Raw genomic sequence first — 20,403 nt, 5'->3', positions numbered from 1 at the left:
CAACTAGAGAGCCTGTGTGCCGCAAACTACAGAGCCCACACGCCCTGCAGCCCACACGCCACAACTAGAGAGAAGCCCGCGCACCACAACGAAGAGCGCAGGGGCCACAACGAAAGATCCTGCATGCCTCAACGAAGACTGCACGTGTTGCAACTAAGACCTGAAGCAGTCAAAAATAAATAATAAAGAAATCTTTAAAAAGTAGATATATATATATATATATAAAGGACAGTAAAATCATTGACTGAAAGATTGTAGGGGAACAGGACACCCAGAGTCTCAAAGTATCACTCCTCACTTTACTTTTTAATTGCAAAGAGGAAAAGCTACTTTTGCAGTGGAGAAACACAGGAGACATCAATTTAACCAATTATCAAACTGATACTTCTTGATGTGTTCCACTAAGAAATGACCATCACTTATGGTAGTATTATTCTTGCCAAAAATATTTAATCTGAAACTAAAATCATGAGGAAAAAACCAGAAAACAGAAATTAAGGACTTTATGCCAAACATGGCCTAAATGCTTCCAAAATGTTAATGATATGAAAGACAAAAAAGTGGGAGAACTGTTCTAAATTAAAGAAAATCAAAGAAACATGAGAACTAAATGCAATTGTGATCCTTGATGGTATCCTAATTTTTTAAAAAAGACTTTAATAAAAAAATTTATATACACACACACACACACGTGTATAAGTGAAAGAATAAAGAACATCATGGGACAACTGGGGAAATCTGGATATGGACTATATATTTGATAATACATAGAATTATATGTTAAATTTCTTTCTCATATAATTATATTGTACTTACGTAAGAAAATCACTTGTTCTTAGGAAACATGAGCTGAAGTATTAAGTGATAAAGTGCAACTAATCCTCAAATGGTTCCTCAAAAAACAGTGTGTGTGTGTGTGTGTGTGTGTGTGTGTGTGTGTGTGTGTGTGTGTGTGTAGGGGTAAAGTAAATGTAGCAAAATGGCAACAATTGGTGAATATGGGTGAAGAGTATATGGGGGTTCACTGTACTATTCTTGCAACTCTTCTGTGGATTTGAAATTTTTCCACATAAACAATTGGAGAAAAAAAGAAATTTTCTTGACAAAGTCATTGTATAGATTCAAAGAAGAACAAGTCATACAGTTCTGGCTGCTGTCCTCTGTGGCCACAGAAAAATCCCCCAAAACAGACTTAGACATATTTAAAGACAGTAACATGGTTTAATGTACCTTCACCAAACAGGAAATTTATCTCCGTATGTCAATAAATCTAATCTTAATAATGCACAATTTCAATTATAACCAAATCCGCAAATTATGTAAATTTCTAGAAAAATATTACTGAACATAAATGTAAATAAACAGTAACCATGAAAACTTCAAAAGTAAAAACTTTATCCAAACTCTGATCCTATTTAAAAAAAAAAAAAAAGCCAGACACACATACTTAGTTGGAACTAATCACCTTTTTATAATCTTGACCACCATATTCAATGGGGCAAACAGCAATAAGAAAGGGACCCACTGTATAAACGATCCTACATGTATACTTTCCAATTATGGTCCTAGGTGGCTCTATTCTTTCAGACTCAAAAAAATGTAGCTAGTATTTGACCCTTCTGAAAATTAGCCCCCAAACTGTGACCAGTGTATCCTATAGAGACAAAGTAAATGTGACATCACAGCACAAGCTAGTTCCCTTACGTAAATTATGAGTCTACCATCCATTAAGTCAGTGGTTTATTTTTAAGCTTTAGAATCCTTTTTAAAAGTCTTACCCGGAAACACAACAGGCAGACAGAAAAAAGTAGAGATGCTCGGGTTGAAGACAAAGGAATAGAAGGATTCCTCAGCCACATTCATATTTCCTGGCCCTTCCTCACCACAGCAACTCCCTGGCAGCTACCACAGAACCTGGGGAATATGCTTTGAAAACCAAGGTATCAAGGGACCGGGATTCGCTCTAGCAAAGCCTCTAGCTACAGTAGTAGACTGAGCTTACCTGAGAACAACCTTTATAAGGATCTTTCTCCTGAAAAAACTTCCAAATACAGAACAAACAAGAACAACTGGTTTTACCACATTTATTTTACCCCTAGACACACACACAAGAATGCACACACACATACACACACATGCACTAAGCTGTATCTGAAGTCTATGGCGTTCCAAAGAAAGGTCAGTCAACTTAGGAAAAGACAAGACAGAGGCAGAACAGTGCTGAGTAAAGTAAGTACTCAATTTTAGTTGCTCTTTTGTTTTCTTACCTCTGCTGATAGGGGACTGGTAGTTACTGGCTTGACTGGGTCATGTGACACAGCCAGGGTTCCTGCAGAGGAAGTTCCATTCATGGTTAATTTGGCTGCATCAGCAACTTCTCCATTAGGCAAGATCCCATCAGCAAACCAAACTCGCCTCTGCTCTCTGGGCTGAGCCACTTGAGGAGCCAGAAAAATAAAACAGGTAACACTGTGACATTGATAGGGTTTCTAACATCAAGAAGAGAAGCTCACCAATCTCAGATGTACAAAGAAATCACTATTTAGCATTTTATACTTCTAAATATAATTGTAACTGTATAAAAGTGGTTATAAATTAATAAAAATACACATTTAAATATACTCCTTACTTCTGTAATTTATATGTAAAGATTTAAAACACTTCACTTTAAAGCATTAAATATGCTTATGATTATGTCACATACTCTGTCCCATATCACTAACAGAGAAACTAGGGAAGGTGTTTGAAGTGCCTAGGAAATAAACTAATAGCCCGGAAAAAATATCTAGAAATAGACATCCACAGCTCCTAAAAGTATGAGGTTTCTGTAGGAATAAAATATCTAGAAAAGTGATATGGTGTTTTTAAAAGGCAAAAGATGCCCTGAAGAATGTTGAAGAATTATTAATTAATAAAAGAAGAGTTGGCACAGATATGTAAGAATTGGGAAGCAAACTGACCAGATCTTTGGCTAAAGTGTAACTGAAGAAGAAAAAGACTGATCCAGCAGTGCAGACAGTGAAATGCAGTAGTCTGCATTTTAGTAAAAGGATGGGGAAAAGCTGGAAAACTGAGTCTGACGAAATGATCTCTTTAAATCCAGTTTTGAAAATCAATTCAAACGGCCAAAACAAAGAGAGACCAGGAAAGAACAACAAAAACAACAAATGAAGTAAAGAGAATAAAGATTTTAAGAATGAAAGCCTGAGCTCAGAAGAGTATGATAATGTCAATAGAAGTTTTTGATCTTCAAAAGTGGAGGGCTATTTTACAAGGGGAAAGGAATATTGCTAGACAAAAAGATACAAAATTAATGAAAGAAGACAGAGTTTAATTATCAGGGGAGACTTCTTGACAGATCATTTCAAGGAAATATTTGTTATTTTTACTATTGATAATCCCCTGAACTTACAAAGTGCCTTTCATCTGACAATATCATAATCATAAAGATATAATAAACTAAAATAAGTTGAGCCTATGATTTTCTACCTATCATATGATATAATCAGAATTAAAGTTCTGGATTTTATAAATGTCTGTGTACCTAACAAAGTATTTTCATATTTTTACAGGGACAGATTAAAAATGAAAAGAGAAAATGGCAATATATATTCCAAAAGGCAATACTAGAATGAGCTGGTCAGAAAAAAGAATTCTTATTTTCATCCCTTACTAAAGTCCTGCAAAGAACACTAAGGTAGGCATGAGGCTAGGATTTTGCAGGCTGATTTCAAATTCTGCAACTCTTTTCAAATAAAAGCAAAGTAATTACTCCATTCTTAAGTTGGAGAGGGTACTGGCATATTTTTAGAGGTGCCTCCAAAATATTAGGCAACACAATATTCTTCTTTACTTGCCCAGAAATAGTCTCAACACATTTCTCACCTTGTTCTTCCACCTTAAGAACCACCCAAAGGGACTTATCTGCAGTGTGTTAAAGACTTGTGATGTAAAATCACATCAGCACCTTTTCAGAGGAACTTGGTGAGGAAAAAGAGAGAGAATAGCACATGATCCCCTACCTTCTGCTCCAGGGTGCTTTAAAACTCCCACAGGTACCATCACAGTGGGAGGTGGAGAGCTCAGGGCTCCTGAGGCCTGAGCTTGCTGCAAGGGAGGGATAGTAGAACAGTATTCAGCAGGATTGTTAGGGTTAGGGCTCTGGCTTGAGGCACTCATCATGTTCTCCCAGGCTTGAGCTAAAGCAAATACAGACACAATCAATGTGAATGGATTGCAAAATATGGACATCAAGACCTCCACAATACTGGATAAATAATGTAGTTCCTCCTAATTAACACTCATAGTATGTCTCTCTTCCAGCTAGTGAAAGTATTAAGGAGATAGGTGATTTTATTCAATAAAGGAGACCATGTAGTTAAGTAAGCTATTTGGAAGCAACAAATAAGAATTATATGATACTTCTGATATAGACTGATAGCGGATCAGTCTGAGGTAAATGACTACGCCCCTGGCTTCTTTCAAAGGGACCATATACTCCCTTAAGAGAGAGTAAAACAACATTAAATTTATTAAGGACTTGCAACTGGGATAGCATTTAGACACTTCTGGTGGGTAGGGCAGGTTTAATATTCAATGCATTTTACAAAATTCTGTCAAAAATCAAAATCAGGGGCTAAAATAACATAACTCCACTATATGATATCTTTTGATTCATATCTAGGTTTTTAGGCTCTTCTAAGTTGAGGTAAAATCTCATTTTAAAAATTCTGAAGCCTAAAGCTCAGGAGAACATATCTCAACATTTCCGTGAATTTTGCTTTTGTGCAATCATTACCCTGTGTAAAAGTATCCATCAAAAACAACCATTTCACATCTTTGGTGTGTCTCAAAAGCACAGGACCCATTTGAACATGAAAATGTGCCAATATCACATAAGTGCCATCAACCAATATAAATGATCACAAATGTGTTAAGGTTCTGTATACTCTATAATTTTACTAACTAAATACTGACATATCAACTATTGTTTTTAAAGTAAATAGGATGAAAGATACTACAGAAATGAAAGATATAAATTTTATCTTCTGGGTTCAGGTAATATCACATGCCCAGGAATAGAAACCACCCAATTTTTGGAGCATCTTTTTAAAAATCTCATTCTACATCAAAGAATGATCCATAAGATTTTGAATACTTATTGCCTCCAAACTGCAGGACAAAGCTAGAAACAACAGCTATGTTCCTTTGAAAGCACTGGCAGGAAGAGGGAAGGAAGAGAAAAGGAGAAAGGGGAAAAGGGATAGGGAACACTGAAAAGCATCAAATCAAATATTCAGTAAAAGACCAGGCTAAGCCATGCGAGAGGAAAGACGTTGGAAAAACCACAAAAAGTAGATTACTTTAGGATCCCCTTGTTAAGGGCATCCTTGGCTTAATAAAAAGTAAGTATTCCATATGAATCCTCTGCCATTTCCTTCATCTTTAGCTATGCCAAGTTAAAAAAAAAAAAAAAAGCCATCAAGTTGGAAGACCTCAACAAATAAAAGAGGTATCAGGTATTGAAATTAAGCAGCATGCTCTTATCTGTGGATAAATATCCAAAAATGAAATCATCACTGAGTGAAATAACCACCATCTGAAAAATGACCCTTAAGAGTAAAGAGAATGAATTCATATTTGATCAAAATTATAAGAATTCAGAAATGGGAGGAAATTGGGTGGACCATAGGAAATTAGAACAGATCAGATTAAATGACATGCAATAGGTTAATAAGGAAGCAACAGGAAAACATCACTATGAGCAATGCAGACACACAGAGCAGGAGGGGCCTTGAGCAGATAAGTTTCAGCCTCCAGGAGACACATTATCCTGGCACAAGCAGCAGTGGTGTCTAAGTTCAACATTTTATGTCTATTAGTAACTGTTCTGGCAACTGTACAAAGATGCACTCAAAGAGAAAATACTATACAGCCTAGTCAATTTTATTGTATCTCTTTACAAGAATACTCTGGGGGGCGGGGGTTGTCTGTTTGGGGAGTTTTGTTTTAACTAAAATGCCCTTGGATTTATTTCCAGTCCTGCAAAAGGTGAACACTGGATAAGCTATATTTACCTTCTCCTGGCCATATTCTTTTACCACATAAGTAAATTAAAAACTATTACTCTTATGACAAATCTAAGTAGTATTAAGATGATAAGTGACAGAAAAATGCAATTTTCTATTTGATTCGAGATGCTAAAATATTTATTTTTAACAAGATGAGTGAACCAAAGTGTCAATAAGAATGTGTTCTAAATTATTAAGATATTCCCTAGAAAGAGAAAGCTTCCCTTAAAAGGAAAACCTCAGCCCAATTTTAATATTTCATCATCTCAGTGGTCAATAGCCCCCTCCCCACTCCCAGTCCAGTCATTTCACAGGAACATTAACAGCCACAGAGCACCAGATTTCCACAAGAATTTCCTTTTTTCCTGCAAAACTTACCTGACTTTAGCATTTATTCATTAAATTAGGCACAGGAATTCTGAAATGCTAAGGTATTTTTAAATTTTTCAGGTAGTTATGACATTTGAGAAGCTGAGCAACTTGTAGAGCAAGGAAGGAAAAAACAGTAGTCTCTTCATTGGAATTCTCTTGTTCCGTCTCAATAACTGTGAATTCAACCTGTTTTAATACTTACCATTCATTAGCACTGAATGGCAGATTACACATACTCTAGCTTCCTTTCTATCCATGTATAACAGTTTACATTTCAAGCTACAGCAGGAAGCACAGAAAACCTGCAGGAAAAAGAATATACTAAATTTACTTAGGATCACAGTATAAAGGAAGTAAACCAATACTGACCAACACTGAGAGACAGGGAACAGTACTAATACAACACTAAAAACTTCAAAGGAAAATGCAATTGAGGAAGCTGGGTACAAGACGCAATTCAAAAGCAAGAAAGAGATTAACATGTCTGTCAAAAATAAGGAAAGTGAAATTGCTGGCTGAGAACAAAAATCTCAGCCAAGATTACACACCAAATACATAGCAGGGGAAAAATATCTAAGCTGCCCTTGGGCAAAATTCCTGTACACAATATCACATAACATGGGGGTTTAGAACAGTAACATCTGCTATTTCTGTTTGAAGAGGCAATATAGCAGGTGAAATAAACAAAGACTGGGAATTCTGGGCTTTAACTTCTGTTTTTTTTTACTGTCCTTATGTGCAGAATAATAATCATACCATCTGCTTTCACTGGTTTGCTATGAAGGCCAGGAAAGATCAAAATACACAACTCAATCATAAAAATATGCACAGCCCCAGCTACAGGGAATCAGAGCAGACAACCAAAAATTGGCCATGCCAATTTCCAGCACCTTATTTCCACTTTCCAGGGTCAGTTCCCGACAATCTTACTTTCTTCTTCCTTCCATACCAGGCAACAAGGATCACATTAGCTCCCTGTTAAGATTTATCTTCTTGAGAACTCATTAGTCCCTTATCACACAGAGTTCCATACAGGCAGAAAGGTGTTCCCAGTAGTGTAAATTTTACTAATCCAGTTTTTATGGACAGTATGTATCCTATATCTTACAAAGATGAAACAAGAGATGAGGTCCTATTAAAGACAAAGTGAGAGCAATCATCTCTTCTTCTACTAGATGTAATTAATATACCTAGCTAACATGACTACCAATTTACATTTTTCAGAGGCTTCACATTTTCAAAGTAACTCTGTGATACAGGGAGAACAGGGGATATATTATCCTTATTTTCTATCAGAGGAAACTAAATTTGGATGGTTAAAAGACTTGCTCAAGTTCACAGCAAACTGTATGAATACTAGGCACTTTACATACATGTATTATCCTATTCAACCTCATAAATTCTATGAAGGCATTCATTTATAATTAACAGAGTTAAATAAACAAAGGTGAAGTAAAACTGCTATGTCATACAGCTAGTAAGTTACATAAAACGTCTCCAAAGGCTCTGTTCCTAACCACTATGTAATGATGTCTCATACTATATTCATGTATCATTTTGAGACTTTGATTTTTCCTTCTCCATCACTATGACCACATCCAGTCAGTCACTAAGTCGTGTTGTTCTCTCTCTTAAATGGTTCTCCCCAAATCCCACCTCTTCCTCTCCATCCTATGCTGCTGCCTTTATTCAAGCCTTTATTATATGAGGCCTAGGAGATCATCAAAATCTATTATCTGTCCTCCTAACCTTCAGATGTGTCTGTCCAATTCATCTTTCACACAAATGCCAAATGACAGAACTTCCTAAAAATTAAATTGAATTGTTAATATTGAAATCCTTCAATAACCCTTCTAATCAAGAAGTAAAACCAAGAAGCCTTCATTCACTCATTTATTCCACAAATATTTGAGCTTTGATTATGTACTGGGCACCGGGCTACCCTACTGGGTGTAGCAGTGAACAAAACAGATATGGCCCTTGCTTTTGTGGAATTTACAGTCTACAGAGGTTATAATCTAAAATCAAATAATAACACAAGTGAGTGTAAAATTACTTGCTTCAAAAGAAGTACATGGTAAAATAAGATCATGTAATCTAGGTTTTACCTAGCTTGGCAGGGTCAGGGAAGATTTTATTTAGGAAACGACAGATAAAATCTGAAGTATGGGTAAGTTTTCTATGCATAAAATGGTACCAAGGAGAGAGACAAGAGTAAGCAGAAGAAATACCATGTGCCAGGGTGCCATTAGGGTTAGAACATGGCTCTTTCAAGAAACTAAAAAGGGTTAATGTGGCTAGAGACCTTGAGAGTTAAGGGATGCATGGAATAAGATGAGGCTAGACCAAGCAAAGGTTCTCTAGGTTATATTAACAGTTTTGGTCTTTTTAACAGAGCAATGGGAAATCACTTAAATGTTTTAATCAAAGAAAAAGACATGATCAGATCTGCATGGCTGCAACATGGGGGAAAACAGAGGGGAGCAAGAATAAATTTGGGATGGTTCAACATAAAAAATCAATAGAGGGCTTCCCTGGTGGCGCAGTGGTTGGGAATCCACCTGCCAATGCAGGGGACACAGGTTTGATCCTTGGTCTGGGAAGATCCCACATGCCACAGAGCAACTAAGCCCGTGCGCCACAACTACTGAGCCCGGGCTCTAGAGCCCACAAGCCACAACTGCTGAGCCCATGTGCCACAACTACTGAGGTCCACGCGCCTAGAGCCTGTGCTCTGCAACAGGAGAGGCCACTGTAACGGGAAGCCTAAGCACCTCAACAGACAGTGGCCGCTGCTCGCTGCAGCTGGAGAAAGCCCACGCGCAGCAATGAAGACCCAACATAGCCAAAGATAAACAAGTAAAATAAATAGATTTTTAAAAAAGAAAAAAAATCAATATAATACACATTAACAGGATGAAGGGAAAAAAACATGTGATCATATCAATTGACGCAGAAAAAGAATTTGACAAAATGCACTCTTTCACAATAAAAACAATTAAAAAAACTAGAAGTAGAAGGAAACTACCACATCATAGTAAAAGCCACATATGAAAAACCCACAGCAAACATCATACTCAAAGGTAAAATACTGAAAGCTTTTCCTCTGAGATCAGGAACAAGGCAAGGATGCCTGCCTTCACCTCTTCTATTCAACATGGTACTGGAAATTCTAGTCAGGGTAATTAGGCAAGAAAAATAATAATAATAAAAGGCATTCGAATTGGAAAGGAAGAAGTAAAATTATCTGTTTGCAGATTATGTGATCTTGTATGTGGAAAACCCTAAAGATTCAACAAAAAAATGTGTTAGAACTAATAAATGAATTCAGCAAAGTTGCAGGATACAAAGTCAATAAACAAAAATCAGTTGTATTTCTATACATACTAATAATGAACAATCTAAAAAGGAAGTTACAAAAACAATTCCATTTACAATAGCATAAAAAAATAAAATATCACACTGGATAAAATATTTGTGTTATATATAATGGACAAAGGGCTAATATCCATAACATATAAAGAGCTTCAATAAAGTAATAAGAAAAATACAAATACCTCCAAGGAAAAACAGGCAGAGAACTCACAGAGATAAATTCACAGAAAATTAAATAAAATAGCCAATAAATAGATACTAAGTATCACTAGTGACAAAATAAAAACTAAAGAATGAGATATTCTTATTCTATGGTACAGGCAAAGTATTTTTGGTTTTTTTTAAAACTGACATCGTTCAGTGGTGGAGAGGGCTTAGAGAAAAGAGGAACTTTCTCCCATATCCTGCTGATGGTAGCATAAATTGGTAGGCTAATTTAACAATATCTTTAAAATTTTTAAGTGTTCATTTCCTTTGACTCAGTACATGCAATTTAAAAAATTTATCCTACCAAAAAACCCACATATGCAAAGAGATGTATACAAGAATTATCTCTGTATACTTTGTAATAGCCGAAAGTTGAAAACAACCTGAATGTTCATCAGGAAGAAGAGGAATGGTTAAACTGCAGTATAACCATAAAGCCTAATGCAATTCATGCTGTTAAAAAGAATAAGATAGGGGCTTCACTGGTGGTGCAGTGGTTAAGAATCTGCCTGCCAATGCAGGGGACACAGGTTTGAGCCCTGGTCGGGGAAGATCCCACATGCCGCGGAGCAACTAAGCCCGTGTGCCACACTACTGAGCCTGCGCTCTAGAGCCCACAAGCCACAACTACTGAAGCCCACGAGCCTAGAGCCCCTGCCCTGCAACAAGAGAAGCCACCGCAGTGAGAAGCCTGCGCACCGCAACGAAGAGTAGCCCCCGCTCACCACAACTAGAGAAAGCCGGCGCACAGCAACGAAGACCCAACGCAGCCAAAAATAAATTTTAAAAATAAATAAATTTTAAAAATGAGATAGTCTTTATGTACTGACTGTCATGGAAAAGTAACAGTCAAGTTGGGGATGAGAGTTGGATGGAAATAGGGCCTTTTTCTTTCTCCCCTTTTACTTTACATAAATTTTTTAGGTGTTGGATTGGGATCTTTTAACTTTGAGTAGAGCTTCTTCTGTATTAAAAAAAATAGAGGAAAAAAGAATAGTAATTGGTGCCATGGGTTGAATTGTATCTGCCCCAAATACAATAATTAGTCTTAATGCCTATTACTTCAGAATATGACATCATTTGGCGATAGGGCCTCTACAGAGTTATACAAGTTAAGATGAAGTCATTAGGGTGGGATCCTAATCCACGAGGACTGGTGAACTTATAAAATGAGCAATTTGGACACAGCATGCTTACAGGGAGAATACCATGTGAATATAAAGACAACCATCTATAAACCAAGGAGAGAGACACGGAACAGATCTCTTCCTCACAGTCCTCAGAAGCAACCAACCCTATCACCACCTCCATCTCAGCCTTGTAGCCTCTGGAATTGTGACACAATAAATTCCCTTTGTTTAAGCCACCCAGCTAGTGGTATTTTGTTGCAGCAGCCCTAGCAAACTAGCACAGTTGTGAACTTTCAGAAGTAGAGGACTCGTGCTTTGGGAAAATAACCTCAAAAAAGAACGAAAAAACCCCCAAAAACAAAGATACCTTTTTAAAAGCACGAGCTAGGGTGCAGCAGAATGCAGTTAAAACAGAAGGAACCAAGAATGCCCATCCTTGCCAATATCCCACAGGCTTATGAACAGTGTTGAGGGAATCCTTTACGCTTCCAATGGGCTTAGAGAAAGACACAGTAGTTACAAAAGTGGATAACTTGCCAAGGGACTACCTGGAATGGCAAAGAAATGGCAGACAGGCAAAGGTACACATTTCTGTGGGATTACCCATGCCACAGAACTACATGAAATTGAGTGTAACATAACAGCACAAAACTACTGGACAGTGCCTATGACTGACATATCAATAGATAGTGTACTACAATATAAAATGAAAGAGAGACTTGGAAACACTGACCCTCATTCTCAAAAAGACAAAGATTATGATATAATAAGACCCTCAGGTCATTAGAATTAGTACCATGGAAAAGATGGACAGAATCTAAGAGATATGAACCGACGGAGAAAGGGTTAATAATCCTGGATTTTAAATTACTGGATAATACTGGACTTGCCTAGAAGACCAAGATGAAATTGTCTGCCATGAGCCAGGTCAGTCAGTGTTTCTCAACAAAGGCAGTCTTGACATTTTGGGTGGGCCAATTCTTCACTGGGCAGCATTGTCCTGTTTAACACAGGACATTTAGCAGTCCTCGTCCCAGATTACTAAATGCCATTAGTGACCCTAGTCATTATGACCACCAGAAATAACCCACCACATTCCAAACGTCTTCTAAGTATCTTCCTTAGTTCTCTGAGCTACAGGCTCAGATGAGTGAAGTCAGTTCTAGAAATAAAGAGAATTATATATTTGCACATGTGAACTTCTTATATTGCTGAAGTATCAGACCATATACCTTCATTACCATAACTAACACAATCTATTGCATTTATTTAACTTATTCTCCATTTTCCCAAACTACAATGTAAACTCCATGGAACAATGAATGAAAGTATTGTTAATACTGATATCACAGTGCCTGAAATAACATAGGTACTCGATAAATGCTTATTGCTTCCTGGATTAGTAAAATGATTGCACAAACGAATATATGAATGGAGAAACAAACATTAATGTGCACTTATCAAGGAAGGGCTATATCATACATGCTCAAATTCACAACTCCAACAGTCACAAACACATTTTAAGCAGTTTATTAATAATAGTGACCTCAAGTCTTATAGGCCAAATGGTTATGAATGACCTTAAATGACAGGATCTGTATGATCCAACTAACTGTAAAGAGACAAATTATGATGATTTATAATACATATGCTATATAATGTTCCAGCGAAATATTGGTTAAAATGTTCCGTTTGTGTGTAATTTTCTTTAATGTGGCACTTCTGGGTTCCAATCTCAACTTTATCATTCACTAGCCGAATAATTTAAAATCTCTGAGGCTCAGTTTTTCCTCATATGTAAAACTGAAATATTAATATCCTCCATGTAAGGTTTTTATGAAGATTAAGTGAGATAACCCATGTAAAATGTAGCACATTATAGGTACTAAATATACGATGGTGCCCTTAGATCCCTTTCCTTTTAAAATTTTCCACTCATGGCTTTCCAGATAACAAACCCTACTACGAAATTTATGAACAAGCTTCATATTCAGTACCTTTTTTTGTGCCTATTTATACCCCCTTACAGTGTGAATAACACTCCACTGCAATTCTTGAAAATTCAAATCATCAAATGCTCACTTATTTCTTTCCAAATTAGAAAGTAGAAAGAATGATGTCCCAAGTCTTCAAAAAGCCCTGTAATTATGACAGAAATAACTGCCTTGCAAGAATAAAAACCAGGAGAGGAAAGTGCTTGTGACTGACCAATATCCAGCCACTCACAAAGACCAGTGACAGTAATAACTTGTAAAAATTCTTAAGTGCAAAAGAGTACTTTACCCTTGCAAATTAACAAATACCAAAATCAATGTAATAAGAACTAAAGCAGTTCAATCAGATTCGAACCCTGCTTCTGTCTAAACACCTGCTGCAACTTTGCTGTTATTAATTGAAAACAATAATTATCAGAGTCATTTTAAGAGTGTATCTGGCTCCAAAGGGTCCCTGACCAAACCTTCAAACTTTATTTCCAAGTGAGGCTATATAAACAGAAAGAGTTGTAAGGAAATAAGATTCAACATAAAACCTTAAACTTGTATGAAGTTATCAGATTCATATCCTTTACTATATTCTGAATTAATTTTTTATATATCCTGTTATTACCTTGTAAATAACACACTTATAATGCATTATAAGAGTAATATGTGGGTTAAAAGTGCTAATTTGTAAAAAGGCAAGCAATTAAAACATATCCCTATTTTTGTAACCATACTCTGGTCATTCTTGATTTAAAAAGTTTTTTATTATAGAAATTTTCAATCATATAAAAGTATACATAACAGCATAACAAAACCCCAAGTGCCCATTACCCAGGTGAGACCGTTATCAAAGTCAATCCTCACCCACTTCTCTCCCATTTAATCATTCTGAAATACATTTCAGGTACCATTTAATCTTTAAATATTTCAATATATAATCTCTGAAACATAGGGACTATTTTAACATAACAAAACCACACACCTTAAAAACGAACAATTTCTTAATATCAAATATCCAAGCAGTATCAACATTTTAAAAAGTCACATATATATTTTTAATAGACTTTATTTTTTAGGGTAGTTTGGGGTTCACAGCAAAATTAAGCTGAAGGTACAGAGATTTTCCATATACCCCCTACCCTGGCTACGTGCCTAGCCTCTGCCATTTATCAGCATCCCCCACCAGAATGGTACATTTTTTACAATCAATCAATCTACACTGATACATCATTATCACCTAAAGTCCATAGTTACATGAGGGTTTACTCTTGGTCTTATACATTCTATGGGTTTGGATAAATGTATAATAACTTTTATGCACCATTATAGTATCATACAGAGTACTTTCACTCCCCTAAATATCTGTGCTCTGCCTATTTATCCTTCCCTCTCCACTAACCCCTGTAAATCACCAATCCTTTTGTCTCCATAGTTTTGCCTTTTCCAGAATGTAATATAGTTGGAATCATACAGTATATAGCCCTTTCGGATTGGCTTCTTTCACTTAATAATATGCATTTAAGATTCCTCCATTTCTTTTTAAGGCTTGATAAGCTCATTTCTTTTTAGCACTGAATATTCCTTTTTCTGGATGTACCACAGTTTATCCATTCTCCTCCTGAAGGACATCTTGGTTCCTTTCAAATTTTGGCAATTGTGAATAAAGCTGCTATAAACATTCACGTACAAGTTTTTGTGTGAACATATAAGTTTTCAACTCATTTATATAAATACCTAGGAGTATGATTGCCAGACTGTATGGTAAGCCTATGTTTCTCTTTGTAAGAAACTGCCAAACTGTCTTCCAAAGTGGCTGTACCATTTTGCATTCCCACCAGCAATAAATGAGAGTTCCTGTTGCTCCACATCCTCACCATCATTTGGTGATGTCAGCATTCTGGATTTTGACCAATCTAATTAAGTGTGTAGTAGTACCTCATTGTTGTCTTAATTTGCATTACTCTTATAACGTGGGCAACTATTCATATGCTTATTTGCCATCGTATATCTTCTTTCATGGGGTGTCTGTTAAGGTCTTTGGCCCACTTTTAAATTGAGTTGTTTCTTTTCTTATTGAGTTCTCTGTATATTTTGGATAACACTTCTTTATTGGAAATGTCTTTTGCAAATATTTTTCCCCAGTCTTTGGTTTGTCTTTTCATTCTCTTCACAAGTTATTTCACAGAAGTTTTTAATTTGAATCAAGTCCAGCTTATCAATTCTTATCATGGATTGAGCTTTTGGCATCTAAAAACTCATCACCAAATCCAAGGTCATCCAGATTTTCTCCTACATTATCTTCTAGGAGTCTTATATTTTTGCATTTTACATTTAGGACTGTGATCTATTTTGAGTAAATTTTTGTGTAAGGTGTAAGATCTGCATCTAGACTCAATCTGTTGCATGCAGATGCCCAGTTTGCCCATTGTATTGCCTCTGTTCCTTTGTCAAAGATAAGTCAACTATATTTCTGTGGGCCTTTTCCTGGGATCTCTCTTCTGTTCCACTGATCTGTCTATTCTTTTGCCAATGCCAAACTGTCTTGCTTACTACAGCATTATAGTAAGTCTCGAAGTCTGGTGGTGCCAGTCTTCCAACTTTATTCTTCTTCAATACTGTGTTGCCTACACTGGATTTTTAGTCTCTATATACAAACATTAGATTCAGTTTGTGGATATACACTAAATAACTTGCTGGAATTTTGGTTGGGATTGGGATTGCACTGAATCTATAGATCAATCTATAGAACTGACATCTTGACAATATTGCGTATTCCAATCCATGAACATGGAGTATCTCTCATGAGAGTTCTGTAGTTTTCCTTACATAAATCTTGTACATACAACATATTTTGTTAGATTTATACCTAAGTATTTAGTCTTGGGGGTGCTAACATCAATGATATCATGTTTTTAATTTCGATTTCTACTTATTCATTGCTGGTATATAGGAAAGCAATTGACTTTTGCATATTAACCTTATTATCTGGCACCCTTGCTGTAATCACTTATTGGTTCCAGGAGGGGTTTTTTGGTCAATGTTTTCAGATTTTCTACATAGATGATTATGCTATCTGTGAACAAAGACACGGGTTTATTTCTTTCTTCCCAATCTGCATACCTTTTATTTCCTTTTCCTGTCTTATTGCCTGAGCTAGGACTTCCAGTATGAATGTTGAAAAGCAGTGGTGAGAGGGCACATCTTGCCCCATTCACGATCTTAGTGAGAATGCTTCAAGTTTCACACTATTTATTATATCAGCTGTCAGTTTTTTGTAGATGTTCTTTATCATGTTGAGGAAGTTCCTCTCTCTTCCTTATCTACTAACAGTTTTATAATGAATGGGTGTTACATTCTGTCAAATGGTTTTTCCTGCATCTGTTGATCACATGATTTTTCTTCTTTAGCCTATTGATGTGATGGATTAAAATTAATTAATTTACTAATGTTAAACTAGCCTTGCATAACTAGGATAAATCCCACTCAGTCATGGTATATGATTATTTTTATACACTGTTGGATTCAATTTGCTAATATCTTGTTGAGGATTTTTGCATCTATGTTCATGAAAGATATTGGTCCATAGTTTTCTTATAATGTCTTTGTCTAGTTTTGTTATTAGAGGAATGCCGGCCTCACAGAATGAGTATGGAAGTATTCCCTCTGGTTCTATCTTCTAAAGGAGATTATGGAGGAGTGGTATAATTTCTTCCTCAAATGTTTGGATTCAGCAGTGAACCCACCTGGGCTTGGTGCTTTCTGACTTGGAAGGTTATTAATTACTGACCTAATTTCTTTAATAGACATAAGCCTATTCACATTGTCTACTGCTTCTTGTGTGAATTTTGGCAAATTGTGTCTTTCAAGGGATTGGTCCATTTCTTCTGAGTTACCAACTTTGTGGACATAGAGTTGTGCATAGTATTCCTCTATTACCCTTTTAATGGAATGTGTAATGATGTTCCTTCTTTCATTTCTGATATTAGTAACTTGTGTCCACTCTTTTTTCTTAATGAGCCTGTCTAGAGGCTTATTAATTTTATTGCTCTTTTCAAAGACCAGCTTTTGGTTTCACTGATTTTTCTCTACTGACCTGTTTTCAATTTCATTGATTTCTACTCTAATTTTTAATATTTCTTTTCTTCTGATTATTTTGGATTTAATTTGCTCTTCTTTTTCTAGTTTATTAAGGTGGACACTTAGATGACTGACTTCAGATCTTTCTTTTCTAATATATGCATTCAATGCTGTATGAGTCTTATATTTTTAATATAGTGTTTTTATTAAGCTTTTATGAATATATTTAAATTTTTAATTTTATTTAGTTTTTTAATGTTATACTTGAATCAAGAATCAAATAAGGTCCACACTTTATGACTGGTGAATTTGTCTCAAGTCTCTTTTAATATATAGGTTCTCCTTCAAAAATATTTTACTGAAGGGAGTTCTCTGGTAGCCTAGTGGTTAGGATTCCGGGCTTTCACTGCTGTGGCCCATGTTCAACCCCTGGTCAGGGAACTGAGATCCCACAAGCCACATGGCCAAAAAAAAAATAATAATGAAAAGGATTTTTTTTAATTTTTAAATAGTGTATGATACAGTGTTTTAGAAAAAAAACACACACAAAGATTTTATTGAAGAAATTGAGTCATTTGTCCTGTACTTTCCCACAATCTGGATTTCATCGATTGCCTTCTTGTGGTGTTGGTTAACGTGAGTTTCTCTCTGTATTTCCTAAAATTGATTGCAAAATCTAGACATTTGATCAGACTTGAGTTTGACTTTTTTGGGCAAGATTATTTTACAGATCCTGACTTGTTTTTAATTGAATCAATATTAAGAACCACTCTAAGAATTAAAAACAGAGAGGAAAAGAGAATAATTATCCAAAATTCCACCAAACTAAATGATCCATTTTCAATTTTACACATTCCTCTTAGATATACTTATTTGTATGCCCAAGAATAATCTTTATAATTAAAAACAAAGTATAACTATGAGTTTGCATTTTATTTTACTCATACATCATCATAAGTATTTTCCATACAGCTTTATAAAAATTTTTAATGGTGGAATCAAATTATATTATTATATTTAACTTATCACTATCCAATTTTGTACAGAAATTATTTCAAATTTATTTACTATTTTAAGTAACACTAGGGCTTCCCTGGTGGTGCAGTGGATAAGAATCTGCCTGCCAATGCGCAGGACACAGGTTCGATCCCTGGTCTGGGAAGAGTCCACATGCCACGGAGCAGCTAAGCCCGTGTGCCACAACTACTGAGCCTGTGCTCTAGAGCCTGCGAGCCACAACTATGGAAGTCCGCATGCCTAGAGCCCATGCTCCGCAACAAAAGAAGCCACTGCAATGAGAAGACTGCGCACCGCAATGAAGAGTAGCCCCGGGGCTTCCCTGGTGGTGCAGTGGTTGAGAGTCTGCCTGCCGATGCAGGGGACACAGGTTCGTGCCCCAGTCCGGGAAGATCCCACATGCCGCGGGGTGGCTGGGCCCATGAGCCATGGCTGCTGAGCCTGCGTGTCTGGAGCCTGTGCTCTGCAACGGGAGAGGCCACAACAGTGAGAGGCCCATGAACCACAAAAGAAAGAGTAGCTCCGACTTGTCACAACTAGAGAAAGCCCTTAGGCAGCAACACAGACCCAACACAGCCAAAAAAATTAATTAAATAAAATTTAAAAATTAAAAACAAAAAAGTAACACTAAAATGACCATCTTTTTGATTACAAACCTCGTTCTTCGGAATTATTTCCCCCAAAAGGAATTAATAACTCTAAGAATTGATACATACAGCTTTTTGAATATAATCATGCTGATTTCAACTTAACATCACCTTCATTGTGTATTATCAACATTTTCTGGTTTTTTGCTATTTAGGCATAATTTTAATTTCTACTTCTTAATATAAATTTAAATATTTCTCCACTGTTAATAACCCACTCAAACATTTCTTTTGCCCTTTTATATATTGAAAATGTGATGAATGCATTATATAGCAAAGACACATTGTTAGCTGACATCCTATAACCACCTTCTGATTTGTTTTATCAAAGGAAGCACTGATTTAAGACTCAATATCCTAATCTGAGTTTTTCAATTAATTCCGTTTTGATTTAGAAAAATTGTGACCCACCTAGATGAAATGTACCGATTCCTAGAAACACAAAACCTACCAAGTCTGAATCAGGAAGAAATAGAAAATCTGAATACATCTATAGCAAACAGATTGAATCAGTAATCAAAAACCTCCTAACAAAGAAAAGCTCCAAATCAGAGGGCATCACTGGTAAATTCTATCAAACATTTTTTATGTTTTGGCCATGCTGTGTGGTATATGGGATCTTAGTTCCCGACCAGGGATCAAACCCATGCTGCCTGCAGTGGAAGCGCAGAGTCTTAACCACTGGACTGCCAGGGAAGTCCCTACCAAACATTTAAGAACATCAAATCTTAAACTCTTCCAAAAAACTGAAAGGGAAGGAATATTTCCTAACTCACTCTATGAGGCCAGCATTACTGATACCAAAGCCAGACAAATACATTACAAGAAAACTAGAGACCAATATCCCTTTTGAACACTGATGCAAAAAATCCTCAACAAAATACTAGCAAACCAAATTCAGCAACACATAAAAAGGATTATATATTATAACCAAGTGGGATTTTTTTCCTTGAATGCAAGGATGGTTCAACAAAGGAAAATCAATGTAATACACAACATTAAATGAATGAAAAAAGATCCACATGATCACTGATACAGAAAAAGCACAACAAAATTCAACATGCTTACATGATAAATACACTAAACAAACTTAGAATAGAAGGAAAGTACCTCAACATAATAAAGGCCACATATAAAAAACCCAAAACTAACATCATATGCAACAGTGAAAGACAGAAAGCTTTTCGTCTCAGACAGGAACAAGACAAGAATATGCACTTTTGCCACTTGTATTCAAACTCAGTTTTGGAAGTTTAGCCAGAGCAAATAGGCAAGGAAACCAAATAAAAGGCATTCAAATTGGAAATTAAGAAGTAAAATTATCTCTGTTCACAGATGGCACATACAAAACCCTAAAGATTGCACGCACACACACACACACACACACACACAACGTAAGAACTAATAAGCAAATTCAGCAAGGTTGCAGGATACAAAGTCAACATGCAAAAAATCACTTGTATTTCTATACACTAAGAATGAACAAGCCAAAAGTAAGATAAGTCCAGACAGAGAAAGGCAAATA

The 20,403-nt window shown here is 36.1% G+C and overlaps 1 protein-coding gene across 1 annotated transcript in view; it reads right to left on the bottom strand.

Annotated features, from left to right (window-relative positions):
- Positions 1 to 20,403, bottom strand: part of ZFYVE9 (zinc finger FYVE-type containing 9) — a 121,554-nt gene that overhangs the window by 75,790 nt on the left and 25,361 nt on the right. Inside the window, exons 3-5 of the mRNA XM_065882736.1 lie at positions 6,646 to 6,745; positions 4,023 to 4,199; positions 2,268 to 2,437 (exon numbers count right to left, since the gene is read on the bottom strand). Coding sequence (XP_065738808.1) covers positions 2,268 to 2,437; positions 4,023 to 4,199; positions 6,646 to 6,745 — 447 coding nt within the window. The remainder of the gene's footprint in view (positions 1 to 2,267; positions 2,438 to 4,022; positions 4,200 to 6,645; positions 6,746 to 20,403) is intronic.

Source organism: Phocoena phocoena, chromosome 1 (assembly GCF_963924675.1).
Source record: "Phocoena phocoena chromosome 1, mPhoPho1.1, whole genome shotgun sequence".
Lineage (NCBI taxonomy): Eukaryota > Metazoa > Chordata > Mammalia > Artiodactyla > Phocoenidae > Phocoena > Phocoena phocoena.
The sequence above is the reverse complement of the archived record's forward strand: the minus strand, read 5'-3'. Positions and strand labels throughout refer to the sequence as shown.